This window comes from Scardinius erythrophthalmus, assembly GCF_964197995.2.
Source record: "Scardinius erythrophthalmus genome assembly, chromosome: 9".
Taxonomy (NCBI): Eukaryota; Metazoa; Chordata; class Actinopteri; order Cypriniformes; family Leuciscidae; genus Scardinius; species Scardinius erythrophthalmus.
In genome coordinates, this window is record NC_138229.1 from 10,440,937 (window position 1) to 10,455,335 (window position 14,399).

The 14,399-nt window shown below is 36.1% G+C and overlaps 1 protein-coding gene across 1 annotated transcript; it reads right to left on the bottom strand.

The window, feature by feature from the left end:
• Positions 1-609: 609 nt before the first annotated feature.
• On the bottom strand, positions 610-14,229 carry LOC308696723 (uncharacterized protein). Its single transcript, XM_081375615.1, has 12 exons — positions 13,537-14,229; positions 13,255-13,350; positions 12,824-13,057; positions 12,552-12,711; positions 12,348-12,407; positions 9,222-9,761; positions 4,313-4,944; positions 4,028-4,123; positions 3,597-3,830; positions 3,355-3,514; positions 3,139-3,198; positions 610-1,610 (listed from the first exon to the last, which is right to left on the bottom strand). Exons 1-12 carry the CDS (start codon positions 14,146-14,148, stop codon positions 1,054-1,056), a joined length of 3,441 nt encoding a protein of 1,146 aa, XP_081231741.1. The 5' UTR covers positions 14,149-14,229; the 3' UTR covers positions 610-1,053.
• Between the last annotated feature and the right edge of the window lie 170 nt (positions 14,230-14,399).

A 14,399-nucleotide genomic window follows, 5' to 3' on the forward strand; every position in this document is an offset into this window, starting at 1 on the left:
AAGCTATTCTTGTCACTCGCCATTTTCAAGTAAAGTATTTAATAAAGTTGCAGTCTATGAGGGGGAATCACGACTTGCTTTACACGACGTCACATACATCAACAACATATGAAGTAGCCTCTATGGAAGACACTAGCATGCATTTCAGACGTGAATCATGGCATGACTTGTACCAGCTATAACCCAGCGCATAGGAGAATAAAATGCTCAATAAATCTTTTTTTTTTGTCTTGGTGTGCCCTCTGGCGTCATCAGTTGATGCTGCAGAGAAAATATTTGTAAGTTGAGTACTATTTTCTTTAATATATATATATATATATATATATATATATATATATATATATATATATATATATATATATATATATATATATATATATATACTTATAATTCTTTTTTATTATTTTTTTTACTATATATATATATATATATATATATAAAAAAGAATTATAAGTAGAAAATGATGAATGTTTATCAAAAATATATAACAATTTACATTTAAAGAAATAACAATATAACAATTTACATTTAAAGAAATAACAATGAAAACTAAATATACACCCATTTAAAAGAAATTATTGTTACCATTAAGGTAATGCATAGAAAAATGTCCATCACATTTTTATCATTTCACATGTTCTTAAAAAACAATTAGGTGATATATATTGTTTCAATCCTCAGGTTCAGATTCTCCATAAACACAGGATAGAGGCTCAGTGAGTTAATATAGTGTTGACACCTTTTTTTTTGATCAGGATAATTAAAGGTCATTTGTTTATGCAAGGGTTTTGCTGGAACAGAGAGAATAAGCTCATGAAAACTGCAGATAAATGTACATACACTCTTTGAAGATACAGAGCTGTTCTGTTCTGGTGAAGAAAACAGATTTATTTATTTGTAAAAGACAATGTCGGACATAACAAATAAGCATCATTGCAATTCATGAATAAAATCACTTAATGCTAATGATTACAATTGTGTTGTTAATGTTTTGAGTAAACATCACAAAAAAATGATATATTTTGAGAATATTTCTCACAGTATTTGTACCATCTATATTGTTAGATCACAGAATGTCACTTTGGAACAAAACAACCTAAATTGTTTTGTTAAAATTCCAATAGCCCGAAACCCAGGATAGAGAGGCTGAGTGAATGTGGTGTGGACTCTGTGAATGAGGGTCATTGTGTCAGAGACGCTGTAGAAGGACAGAGTTCCTGCACCGTGATCCACATACACTCCTATTCTAGAGGAGCTGGAGACTCCAGGGAGTTTAGTCTGTTTGTTATTATGCCAGAATGAGCAACCGAAGTCAGAGCAGAACAAACTCCAGGACTGATCATTACCTCCAAAGCTACACTCATCTCCCCGTCCCTTCCTGCTGATGCTCTTATATGACACTGATATATTCACTTTACCACTCCTCTCAACCTCCCAGTAACAGCGTCCACATACACTCTCTTTACTCAACACCTGAGTAAAACTATCAAATCTGTCTGGATGATCAGGATATGGCTGTTTTGTGTCAGCATATATAATCCCTCTGTTCCCTTCAGACAGTTCCAGGTATTCATTCACTGTATTTGAATCCAAAGAGAGCTGACAGGAATCTGTTTTAAGATAAAAAGTAAAACACCAGACCTTTATTATATTTAGGATTTTATATATATGAAAAAAGTCAGTGATGTTACTTTAGGGAAAAAGCTACACAACATCTGCCTCACTGTTATCAACATCATAACATCGTGTGTCATCATGTTGGTGTGTCCGTATGTGTTTGGAGTTGACCGGAAAAAATTATTGGTAAAAAAATGTAGAACTGAAAAGTCAATTCAAATTTCTGTTTAGTTTTTAGTCCTGTTCAAATGTTTGAAAGACATCAGCTCTATCAAAAACTGTAGTTTACAGCTAAAGGTCCATTTTAATGTTTCTCTGTCAAAACAAAAACTAGCAGTGTCCAGACCAGGACCTTTAACTAACACAATAAGATCAACTACCTTTGCGAAAAAGAAGTTTATTTAAGTGTGTAATTCGTAGTTATTTAGTAATTAGTACTTTTTTAAACTAAAAATAAGAAAGTATACTTTCAGTCTACTTTTTATATACTTCTCAGAAATATACTTTATGTACTTCTCAGAAATATCTTTAAAATTGCACTTAAGTATACTCTACTTATACTGACAGAAAGGTCTAAGTATATTTGGCCTATCTTTTGATCAAGATATACTTAAAAGTATAATTAAGGATTCTAAGTATACTTGGCTTGTAGTTGTGTTTAATCTTTTGATAAGCCTATTAAATGCATTTTCCACATAGTTTTTCTTTAAGTGAACATAACATCATACTTATAGTTTACTATTTACTGTATATATTATTTACTACTATGTTCTTATTTAGGTATTGATTTTTATACTTGAAATATACCTTTAACTGCACTTTAACTAAGTTTAAAAACATTTTATTATATCTTCATGCATACTTTTTTATCAACACTTGAATGTGGGTAAGTTTATTAAAGAAAATCAACACTTTAAACAAAAAGCTGAGAAAATTGCATTTTTGTCAAAGACTTCTTCCGGATGGGATTCAGAACGATGATCAAAATTCGCAGTGGATCGAGTCCATCAACACCCCAAAGCTTCACAGTCCTATAGCTGGGTCGTCATTTCATTCATTCAGTAATGTTAGGCAGAACATTAGGGAAAAGTTAAATAGATTTAAAGTAAATTTCTAAGTACACTACCAGTGTACTAGCCTACACAAACATTCAGATACTCAGAGTCTCAGATACAGTATAAAACTACTAAACTAGTTGTTTACTGAGAGTACACTTCAATGTGTACTTTCATAAACTAAAAATATTATAAAAAGTAACTACTAGTGTAAGAATTACTACTAGTATAAAAAGTATCCTTAGAAGTTCACTTGTAGTACAGATGCAAATGAGAAATGTAGATGTGAAATAGTTGTGCACTTTAAGTTTACTACTGTTACACTTATAGTGCACTTAAACATATAATGTGTCTCATGTAAATCAAGAGCGTAATATGCAGTTCTGCACAGTTCAGTCTGATTGCTGAAATATAATTAGAACTAAAGTTTGTCTCTTTATGTTTATGTATGATCATAGAGACTTACATTGGAGAAACTCCTCATGGGTCTTGGGTTCAGGGGTGGGAATGATGTTAATGTTTCTCACTGTGGAAACCAACAGACATTTTATTGTAAATATTGTAAAATAATTTAAAACAAGTTTAATTATAAAACATTTAAGAATATTTTAAACAATATTTTAAATATGCATTGTTTTTTACATGACATCATGTGATACATGTCAGTACATGTAAAGCTTACCTCTGCCAGATATCTTCTCTATTTCCTCTCTGCAGAAATGCTCCAATTTCTCTCTCAGATGAGACACAGATTTACCAACATCATCAAAAGAGAGACGAGAACTGACAGTGATGCTGGACGAGTCTGTAGATCCAGGAGGGACAGAGAGAGACTGGAAACTCTACACAGACACAAAGACACAATAGAAGCACCAGACAGAAAGATCTATTTCAAAATCAATTTGTTTGTCAGATCTCTGTTACCTGGAGGAAATGGATGTGATGTTCTGTGTGTGAAAGCTGCTCCAGCTCAGTGTCTCTCCTCCTCAGATCCTCAATCTCCTGCTCCAGTCGCTCCAGTCGTTCTTCAGCTCGACTCACTGCAGTCTTCTCCTGGTCTCTGATCAGCTGTGTCACCTCAGAGCGGCTTCTCTCAATGGAGCGGATCAGCTCAGTAAAGATCCTCTCACTGTCCTCCACTGCTGCCTGTGCAGAGCGCTGTTAGGACACACAGAGACGCATTAGAACCAGTCCATTCACTCAGCTCTTACTGGTCCCTCACACAGCCTGTTCCCCACAGTGGGCTTCAGTGGGACTGAAAGAGCTCCAGCACTGGCTCCTCACGGACTGACTGGAGGAGAGTCCTAACTGAGTCTGAAACAGCTCTTCCAGCAGTTCTTCTGCTCTAAACTCACCTTGTGAGACTCTACAGCCTCTCTCAGCTCCTCAAGCTCCTTCAGTTTCTCCTCCATTCTCTGCTGGAATTTTCTTTGCATCTCACCTAATTGTCTCTGTAGGAAAAACAAATAAAAAATTAATCTGATAAATTATACTGCACAAAAAGTAATTGCCTCAAGTAAAAAAAATAAGATCTTTGGAAGATCCCAGGAAGTAACGTCTTGGAAAATTATCTTGGATTATGTAGATGGGATTATGGGATTAAAGATTTTTATTAGGAGGCACAACTACTGAGTTCATACCTGTTTCTCAGTCCTCTCTGCTGCAGTTGATACAGTTTCATGTTTTTTGTGTTCATCCATTTTACACAAGTAACATATACAGTGTTGATCAGTACGACAGTAAATCTCCAGCAGTTTCTCATGTTGAGGGCAGATCATCTCCTGAAGTCGTCCAGTGGCGTCCATTAGATTGTGTCTCTTACTTTTGAAGAAACTCTCATGTTGTTCCAGATGATTTTGACAGTAAGAGTTCAGACACACCAGACAGGACTTGATGGCTTTGTTTTTGTCCCCAGTACAGACGTCACACCCCACATCTCCAGATTCAGTGTAACACTGAGCAGGACGAGCTTGTAGTTTTGTCTTCTCGAGTTTCTCCACCACTTCAGCCAGCATGGTGTTTTTACCTAAAACAGGTCTTGTAGTGAAGCTCTGTCTGCACTGAGGACAGCTGTAGAGTCCCTTCTGATCATCCTGATCCCAGCAGCCTGTGATACAGATCATACAGTAACTGTGTCCACAGGGAATGGTCACTGGATGCTTCAGTAGATCCAGACAGATTGAACAACTGAACTGATCCTGAGCCAAAGAAACACTGGATTCTGCCATTTTATTGCACAGATCGAGAGACATCCACAACGGATCGACAGCAGCTTGAGCTTAGTTTCGATTTCTCTGAACTGAAACATTTCCTGGTTTTAATATTGAATGTGCCAATCATATAATTTACACGACTGCTACCTGTAGATGGCAGTCTGGTACAGAAACTCGCAAAACAGTTTATGAAACTAGAAACATGTCATTTTATGATTTATTAAAATCTGTTGTTTATGCTGATTGTGACAGTCATTCTGCTCTTTTCCCACAGGTTTATCAATCTGAAGCTGTTTACATTCTTCTTTGTAAATGAGAGACCCTTTGAATTTAAGTTACATTTGCATTATTTTGTCCAAAGGGATAAGCATTGCATTCAAGGTATACTGTACGTTAAATCAAATTATGCATTCCCTGGGAATCTAACCCAGTACATTGGTGTTGCTAGCACCATTTTCTACTGTTTGAGCTACAGGAACGCTCTTGCTCACTGTTTTTGGTACAAAAATATTTGTTGAGGGTTTAATGGTCTGTAGGGTTTAGGGGTTTGTAGGGTGTAGGGCAAAATGAAGTGAAGGAAAATTCTCGTATTTTTTGTGCTGGCGGCAGTTTATAAAAACACTGTCAGCAAATAAAACCTGACCAGACACGAGTCTTCAGCGCATTGCAACACACACATGCTTCAGAGAACGATTACAGCAGCACCAGTCCTGGACTTCATCAGCGCAGGGATGAGGATCAATGTTCAAAGAGTCAAAACTCGACAGGAGATCATTTGTCCAACATTCAGTTTAATTGTGATTCTTCCATGTGTGTGTGTTGACAGCTACCAAAATAAGAAACTAACACAACATTTGATTAGTGATCTGAAACTGACTGCAGTTTTGTGAAGTGCTTACAGAATTAAACTGACACCTCAGATCCTTGTCTTCTTCTCATGATAAAAGTAATGTTACAAATCATCTTTGATTTAGGTTTTAATTCCATTAAGTGAATGTGTTGTGGGCTCCCTCTCTTTAAATAATGTCAATAAGAGATCTTTTATGGAAGGGATTTGGGGAAATTGCAGAAACAGAGAGAATAAGTCAGTTTATTAAATGCATTTATTCAGTTGTTTGTTGAATGTGATCTGCTAGAACTGCATACATACACTCTTTGAAGATACAAAGCTGTCAGCGCTAAATAATGAAAAGAACAGTCACTTTGAATTCTTTTGTTCTGTTAGGTGAAGAAAATATAGTTGATTTCTATTTAAAAGACAACGTCAGACATAAATAACAAGCATAACTGTCTGCAACTTGTGAATAAAAATTATTAATATTGTGCTGATAATATTTGGAGTAAACATAAGAAACATTGTAAAAATCAAGAGATGACAATGATATCTTGAGAATATCTCTCACAATATTATTTGTGGAATCTCTGCATATAATATATTGATCGCAGAGTTTAATTTTTGAGCCCTGTCCCGTCCATGATAGAGTACCTCTAAAGCCAGAGAGGCTGAGTGAATGTAGTGTGGACTCTGTGAATGAGGGTCATTGTGTCAGAGACGTTGTAGAAGGACAGAACACAAGTGTGACAGAAAACAACACCTGCACCGAACACAAGTGACCAGACCAGGGGACTCATTTATAAAACGGGTACGCACAGATTTGAACGTAGAGTGACGTGCCACATCAACCATGTTTCACAGGTTGACACTTAAAGGGTTAGTTCACTCAAAAGTGAAAATTCTGTCATTAATTACTCACCCTCATGTCGTTCCAAACCCGTAAGAACTTCGTTCATCTTCAGAACACAAATTAAGATATTTTTGATGAAATCTGAGAGCTTTCTGACCAAACCCATAAACTGCAAATTTACCACTTTCAAGGCCCAGAAAGGTAGTAAAGACATTGATAAAATAGTCCATGTGACTACAGTGGTTCAACCTTAATTATATGAAGCGACGAGAATACTTTTTGAGCAAAACCCCCCAAAATAACGACTTAATTCAACATTTTCTTCTCCTCCGAGTCTCTGGCGCTGCTCACGTGAGCACCACAATGCATGTGTGTGTTGTTGACGCAGGAGCCGGTCAAATCTGAGCTGCCGTTCTGACCCAGAAACCGGAAGAGCTGCATTATTTACAACGTGAACAGCATCAGAGACTGCATGTCATTATTATCTTTATTTTTTTTTGCACATAAAAAGTATTTTTGTTGCTTCATAAAATTAAGTTTGAACCACTGTAGTCACATGGACTATTTTAACAATGTCTTTACTACCTTTGAAAGTGGTAATAAAGTTGCAGTCTATGAGGGGTAATCACGACTTGCTTTATGGCACAACGTCACATACATCAACAACATATGAAGCAGCCTCTATGGAAGACACTAGCATGCATTTCAGACGTGAATCATGGCATGACTTGTACCAGCTATAACCCAGCGCATAGGAGAATAAAATGCTCAATAAATCTTTTTTTGTCTTGGCGCACCCTCTGGCGTCATCAGTTAATGCTGCAGAGAAAATATTTGTAAGTTGAGTACTATTTTCTTTAAAATTACTTTATAGCAAATATAAATAAAAAAGGAATAAAGAAATAATAAAAAAATTAGAAATAATTTTTACAAAATTTTAGAAATAAAAAAAATGTATAAGTAGAAAATGATGAATGTTTGGCAAAAATATATAACAATTTGCATTTTATAGAAATAACAATGAAAACTAAATGTACACCCATTTAAAATAAATTATTGTTACCATTAAGGTAATGCATAGAAAAATGTCTATCACATTTTTATCATTTCACATGTTCTTATAAAACATTTAGGTAATCTATATTGTTTCAATCCTCAGGTTCAGATTCTCCATAAACACAGGATAGAGGCTCAGTGAGTTAATATAGTGTTGACACCTAGCCTGGCTAACGTCAGACCTAGTCTCAATAGGCTTGTTTGAGATGAGCAAAAGATGGGGAATAAACCTAAAATTCTCGGGACAGCAGCATGTGTCTTTAAGTGTAAAATACCGAACTTGTTCTTTAATGCTCATTGGTTTAAACAACTGTGATGTATTGTTCTCTTTTAAAATGTTTGATTTTAAAACTCTAATATCATGTTTTATTTGTATATGTTATGTGTGAATATTCCCAAACTATCTGACAGTGCGATCTCTTTGGGTTATGCAATTTAATTTTTATTAAAAAAATAAAATAAATAAAAACACATATCTGTATTAAAGAAAAAAATATTGATAAACATGTATTTGGAATGTAATTAAATAACAAGTACTTTGGGTGTCTTGTTCATTTTATTTATTTTCATATAAAAAGCAACAGAACTTGAATTACATCCATTATTTGGATGTCGTTTATTAGCAACACTGCACGAGCGTGAATCCCGCGATATCCATCTTTGATCTCGCAGGTGTCAGATCCACTGCGAGAAGAGAGAACTGTCCGTCTTGCCTGCACTTTTTTCACTCCTCCTCTCACTGCAGCCGCCTACTCTCGCATTTCAGGCGAGGCAAGGCGCATCTCAAACAAGCCTATTGAGACGTGGTCTGGGAACCACATGTTCATTTTCTCGTAATTGAGGCGAGGTTTACGAATGCCCAGAGCCGTTTATTGGGTGCTACGAATGTCTATCAAATGCGTCTGTGCGTAGCTCATAGCCAATCGTTTCAATTATACCAGATGACGTATGTAGAGCGACAGAAATTCGACGAGGAAGAAGACGAAATAAACTTGCGTTCTAAACTACTTTAGAAAGAACACTATCTAAGGCTGCATCGAAAGGTAACTTCGCGTCTGATGCCATGTTGGATCCATAGATATAAACAAACTGCTTCGGTGTGTCGCATAGAGGTCGTCATCGTCTTGCTGCTCCCTCCCCGTTCTGTGATTGGTTCCCTTTTTGAGGGGAAAATCTGGTCCATGGTGTCCAGGCTGCCTAGAAGCGTGAATAAAATCGCGCTGCGCACAAGGCAGCATGGGGAAACCCAGGCTAGTTGACACCTTTATTTTTGATCAGGATAATTAAAGGTCATTTGTTTATGCAAGGGATTTGCTGGAACAGAGAGAATAAGCTCATGAAAACTGCAGATGGATGTACATACACTCTTTGAAGATACAGAGCTGTTCTGTTCTGGTGAAGAAAACAGATTTATTTATTTTTAAAAGACAATGTCGGACAACAAATAAGCATCATTGCAATTCATGAATAAAATCACTTAATGCTAATGATTAGAACTGTGTTGTTAATGTTTTGAGTAAACATCACAAAAAATGTTATTATATTTTGAGAATATAATTATCACAGTATCTGTACCATCTATATTGTTAGATCACAGAATGTCACTTTTGAATAAATCCACAGTATTTTTTTAAATAAAAATCCATTAACCCGAAACCCAGGATAGAGCGGTTGAGTGAATGTGGTGTGGACTCTGTGAATGAGGGTCATCGTGTCAGAGACGCTGTAGAAGGACAGAGTTCCTGCACTGTGATCTACATACACTCCTATTCTAGAGGAGCTGGAGACTACAGGGAGTTTAGTCTGTTGGTTGTTATGCCAGAATGAGAAACTGGAGTCAGAGCAGAACAAACTCCAGGACTGATCATTACGTCCAAACTCACACTCATCTCCCCATCCCTTTCTACTGATGCTCTTATATGACACTGATATACCCACCTCACCACTCCACTCAACCTCCCAGTAACAGCGTCCACACACACTCTCTTTACTCAACACCTGACAATAACAATCAAATCTGTCTGGATGATCAGGATACGGCTGGTCTGTGTTAGTGTATTTAACAACTCTGTTCCCTTCAGACAGTGCCAGGTTTTTATTCACTGTGTTTGAATCCAAAGAGAGCTGACGGGAATCTGTTGAAGATAAAAAGTCATACAAATAAAACAACAGACCTTTACATTTAGGATTTTATATATATGAAAAAAGTCTGTGATGTTACTTTAGGGGAAAAGTTACACAACATCTGCCTCAAGGCTGATTTATACTTCTGCGTTGGACCTACGCCGGAGCCTCTATGCTGTAGGTAATGCGTTGGTTTTCATTTACTGTATACTTCTTGATTTACACATGCAGAGGGAGCATGTAAAACCCGAGGGAGGGGTTCTAGCAGACCAATCACAGCGCTTGCGTCCACGTAGAATTGACGCGTTGTTACATTTTTGGAGAGATGCACGTCAGGGTACGCTGAAGGGTACGTGTGCTACACACAGCCTACGACGTAGCTACGGCGTGAGTTCGAAGCAGAAGTATAAATTGGGCTTCACTGTTATCAACATCATAACATCATTGTGTTGGTGTCTCCGTATGTGTTTGGAGTTGACCAGAAGAAATTATAGTTGGTTAATAATGTAGAATTGAAAAGTCAATTTAAATTTCTGTTTAGTGTTTAGTCCTGTTCAAATGTTTTAAAGACAGCAGCTCTATCAAAAACTGTAGTTTACAGCTAAAGGTCCATTTTAATGTTTCTCTGTCAAAACTAGCAGTGAGTGATGAACACATGTGTCCAGACCAGGACTAACCCAGTAAGATAAACTACCTTTGCGAAAAAGAAGTTTATTTAAGTGTGTAATTAGTATAGTTTTTTAAACAAAAAATAAGAAAGCATACTTGCAGTCTACCTTTTATATACTTCTCAGAAATATACTTTATGTACTTCTCAGAAATATCTTTAAAATTGCACTTAAGTATACTCTACTTATACTGACAGAAAGGTCTAAGTATATTTGACCTATCTTTTGATCGAGATATACTTAAAAGTATAATTAAGTATTCTAAGTATACTTGGCTTGTAGTTGTTTAATCTTTTGATAAGCCTATTAAATACATTTTCCACATAGTTTTTCTTTAAGTGAACATAACATCATACTTATAGTTTACTATTTATATATTATTTTTGCACTTTAAGTATACTACTATGTTCTTATTTAGGTATTGTTTTTTATACTTGAAATATACCTTTAACTGCAATTTAACTAAGTTTAAAAACTAGGGCTGTCAAAAGATTAATCGTGATTAATCGCATCCAAAATAAAAGTTTGTGTTTACATAATATATGTGTGTGTACTCTGTATAATTATTTTGTATATATAAATACACACACATGCATGTATATATTTAAGAAATATTTGCATACATATACTGTATATATTTATATATAATTTATATTATATATAAATATAATTTTTTTATATATAAATTACACATTTTTCTTAAATATATACAAGCATGTGTGTGTATTTATATATACAAATTTAATTATACACAGTACACACACATATATTATTTAAACACAAACTTTTATTTTGATTATCGCGATTAATCTTTTGACAGCCCTATTAAAAACATTTTATTATATCTTCATGCATACTTTTTTATCAACACTTGAATGTGGGTAAGTTTATTAAAGAAAATCAACACATTAAACAAAAAGCTGAGAAAATTGCATTTTTGTCAAAGACTTCTTCCGGATGGGATTCAGAACGATGATCAAAATAGATGCAGTGGATCGAGTCCATCAACACCCCAAAGCTTCACAGTCCTATAGCTGGGTCGTCATTTTATTCAGTAATGTTAGGCAGAACATTAGGGAAAAGTTCAATAGATTTAAAGTAAATTCCTAAGTACACTACCAGTGTAGCCTAAACAAAAAATCAGATACACAGAATTAGGAACATATCTGTTTTCTTTATAAATCAATATTTTCAAACAATGTAAGTTTATAAAACTTACAAATATACTTGCAGTATAAAACTACTAAACTAGTTGTTTACTGAGAGTACACTTCAATGTGTACTTTCATAAACTAAAAATATTATAAAAACTAACTACTAGTATAAAAATTACTACTAATATAAAAAGTATACGTATAAGTTCACTTGTAGTACAGATGCAGTACAAATGAGAAATGTAGTTGTAAAATAGTTGTACACTTTAAGGGATAGTTCACCCAAAAATGAAAATTCTGTCATCATTTACTATCCCTCAAGTTGTTCCAAACCTGTATGACTTTCTTTCTTCTGCTAAACACAAAAGAAGATATTTTAAAAAAGGTTGGTAATTAAACAGTTGCTGGTCCCCATTGACATCCATATATTTTTTTTTTTCTACTATGGAAGTCAACGGGATCCATCAGTCGTTTGGTTACCGACTTTCTTCAAAATATCATCTTTTGTGTTCAGCAGAAGAAAGAAAGTCATACAGGTTTGGAACAACTTGAGGGAGAGTAAATGATGACAGAATTTTCATTTTTGGGTGAACTATCCCTTTAAAGTTTACTACTGTTACACTTATAGTGCACTTAAACATATAATATGTCAATGTGTCTCATGTAAATCAAGAGTGTTATATTATGAAGTTCTGCACAGTTCATTCTGATTGCTGATATATAATAAGGAATAAAGTTTGTCTCTTTATGTTTATGTATGATCATAGAGACTTACATTGGAGAAACTCCTCATGGGTCTTGGGTTCAGGGGTGGGAATGATGTTAATGTTTCTCACTGTGAAAACCAACATACATTTTATTATAAATATTGTAAAATAATTTAAAACAAGTTTAATTATAAAACATTTAAGAATATTTTAAACATGCATTGTTTTTTACATGACATCATGTGATACATGTCAGTAAATGTAAAGCTTACCTCTGCCAGATATCTTCTCTATTTCCTCTCTGCAGAAATGCTCCAGTTTCTCTCTCAGATGAGACACAGATTTACCAACATCGTCAAAAGAGAGACGAGAACTGACAGTGATGCTGGACGAGTCTGTAGATCCAGGAGGGACAGAGAGAGACTGGAAACTCTACACAAACACAAAGACACAATAGAAGCACCAGCTAAAGACACAGAAACATTAGAAAACACAATCTCTTCCCTTCCTAAAGACACCGTCCTGTTTGTCAGATCTCTGTTACCTGGAGGAAATGGATGTGATGTTCTGTGAGTGAAAGCTGCTCCAGCTCAGTGTCTCTCCTCCTCAGATCCTCAATCTCCTGCTCCAGTCGCTCCAGTCGTTCTTCAGCTCGACTCACTGCAGTCTTCTCCTGGTCTCTGATCAGCTGTGTCACCTCAGAGCGGCTTCTCTCAATGGAGCGGATCAGCTCAGTAAAGATCCTCTCACTGTCCTCCACTGCTGCCTGTGCAGAGCGCTGTTAGGACACACAGAGACGCATTAGAACCAGTCCATTCACTCAGCTCTTACTGGTCCCTCACACAGCCTGTTCCCCACAGTGGGCTTCAGTGGGACTGAAAGAGCTCCAGCACTGGCTCCTCACGGACTGACTGGAGGAGAGTCCTAACTGAGTCTGAAACAGCTCTTCCAGCAGTTCTTCTGCTCTAAACTCACCTTGTGAGACTCTACAGCCTCTCTCAGATCCTCAAGCTCCTTCTGTCTCTCCTCCATTCTCTGCTGGAATTTTCTTTGCATCTCACCTAATTGTCTCTGTAGGAATGACAAATAAAAAATGAATCTGATAAATTATACTGCATAAAAATGAATTGCCTCAAGTAAAAAAATAAGATCCTTGGGAGATCCCGAAGTCACTTCTTGGAAAATTATCTTGGATTATGTAGATGGGATTATGGGATTAAAGATTTTTATTAGGAGGCACAACTACTGAGTTCATACCTGTTTCTCAGTCCTCTCTGCTGCAGCTGATACAGTTTCATGTTTTTTGTGTTCATCCATTGTACACAAGTAACATATACAGTGTTGGTCAGTACGACAGTAAATCTCCAGTAGTTTCTCATGTTGAGGGCAGATCATCTCCTGAAGTCGTCCAGTGGCGTCCATTAGATTGTGTCTTTTACTTTTGAAGAAAATCTCATGTTGTTCCAGATGATTTTGACAGTAAGAGTTCAGACACACCAGACAGGACTTGATGGCTTTGTTTTTGTCCCCAGTACAGACGTCACACTCCACATCTCCAGATTCAGTGTAACACTGAGCAGGACGAGCTTGTAGTTTTGCCTTCCTGAGTTTCTCCACCACTTCAGCCAGCATGGTGTTTTTAGCTAAAACAGGTCTTGTAGTGAAGCTCTGTCTGCACTGAGGGCAGCTGTAGACTCCCTTCTGATCATCCTGATCCCAGCAGCCTGTGATACAGATCATACAGTAACTGTGTCCACAGGGAATGGTCACTGGATTCTTCAGTAGATCCAGACAGATTGAACAACTGAACTGATCCTGAGCCAAAGAAACACTGGATTCTGCCATTTTATTGCACAGATCGAGAGACATCCACAACGGATCGACAGCAGCTTGAGCTTAGTTTCGATTTTTCTGAACTGAAACATTTCCTGTTTTAAAACGTGTGCAAATGTGCCAGTCATGTAATTTACACGACCACTAGAAGGCAGTCTTATACAGAAACTCATTAAAACATTTCAAGATAGATTACATATAAGATACATTATAGATAGATAGGTAGGCCTACATTGAAGAAAGAGTATTCATTTAGGCTATTAAATTTACATCTACGTTTATCAGCC

Coding starts and splice junctions, on each gene's coding strand:
- LOC308696723 (XM_081375615.1), bottom strand. CDS start 14,148: ATGTCTCTCGATCTGTGCAATAAAATGGCAGAATCCAGTGTTTCTTTG. Junction 3,831..4,027: donor AGGCTGTAGAGTCTCACAAG/GTGAGTTTAGAG, acceptor GTGTCCTAACAG/CGCTCTGCACAGGCAGCAGT. Junction 1,611..3,138: donor CCATGAGGAGTTTCTCCAAT/GTAAGTCTCTAT, acceptor ATCTTAAAACAG/ATTCCTGTCAGCTCTCTTTG.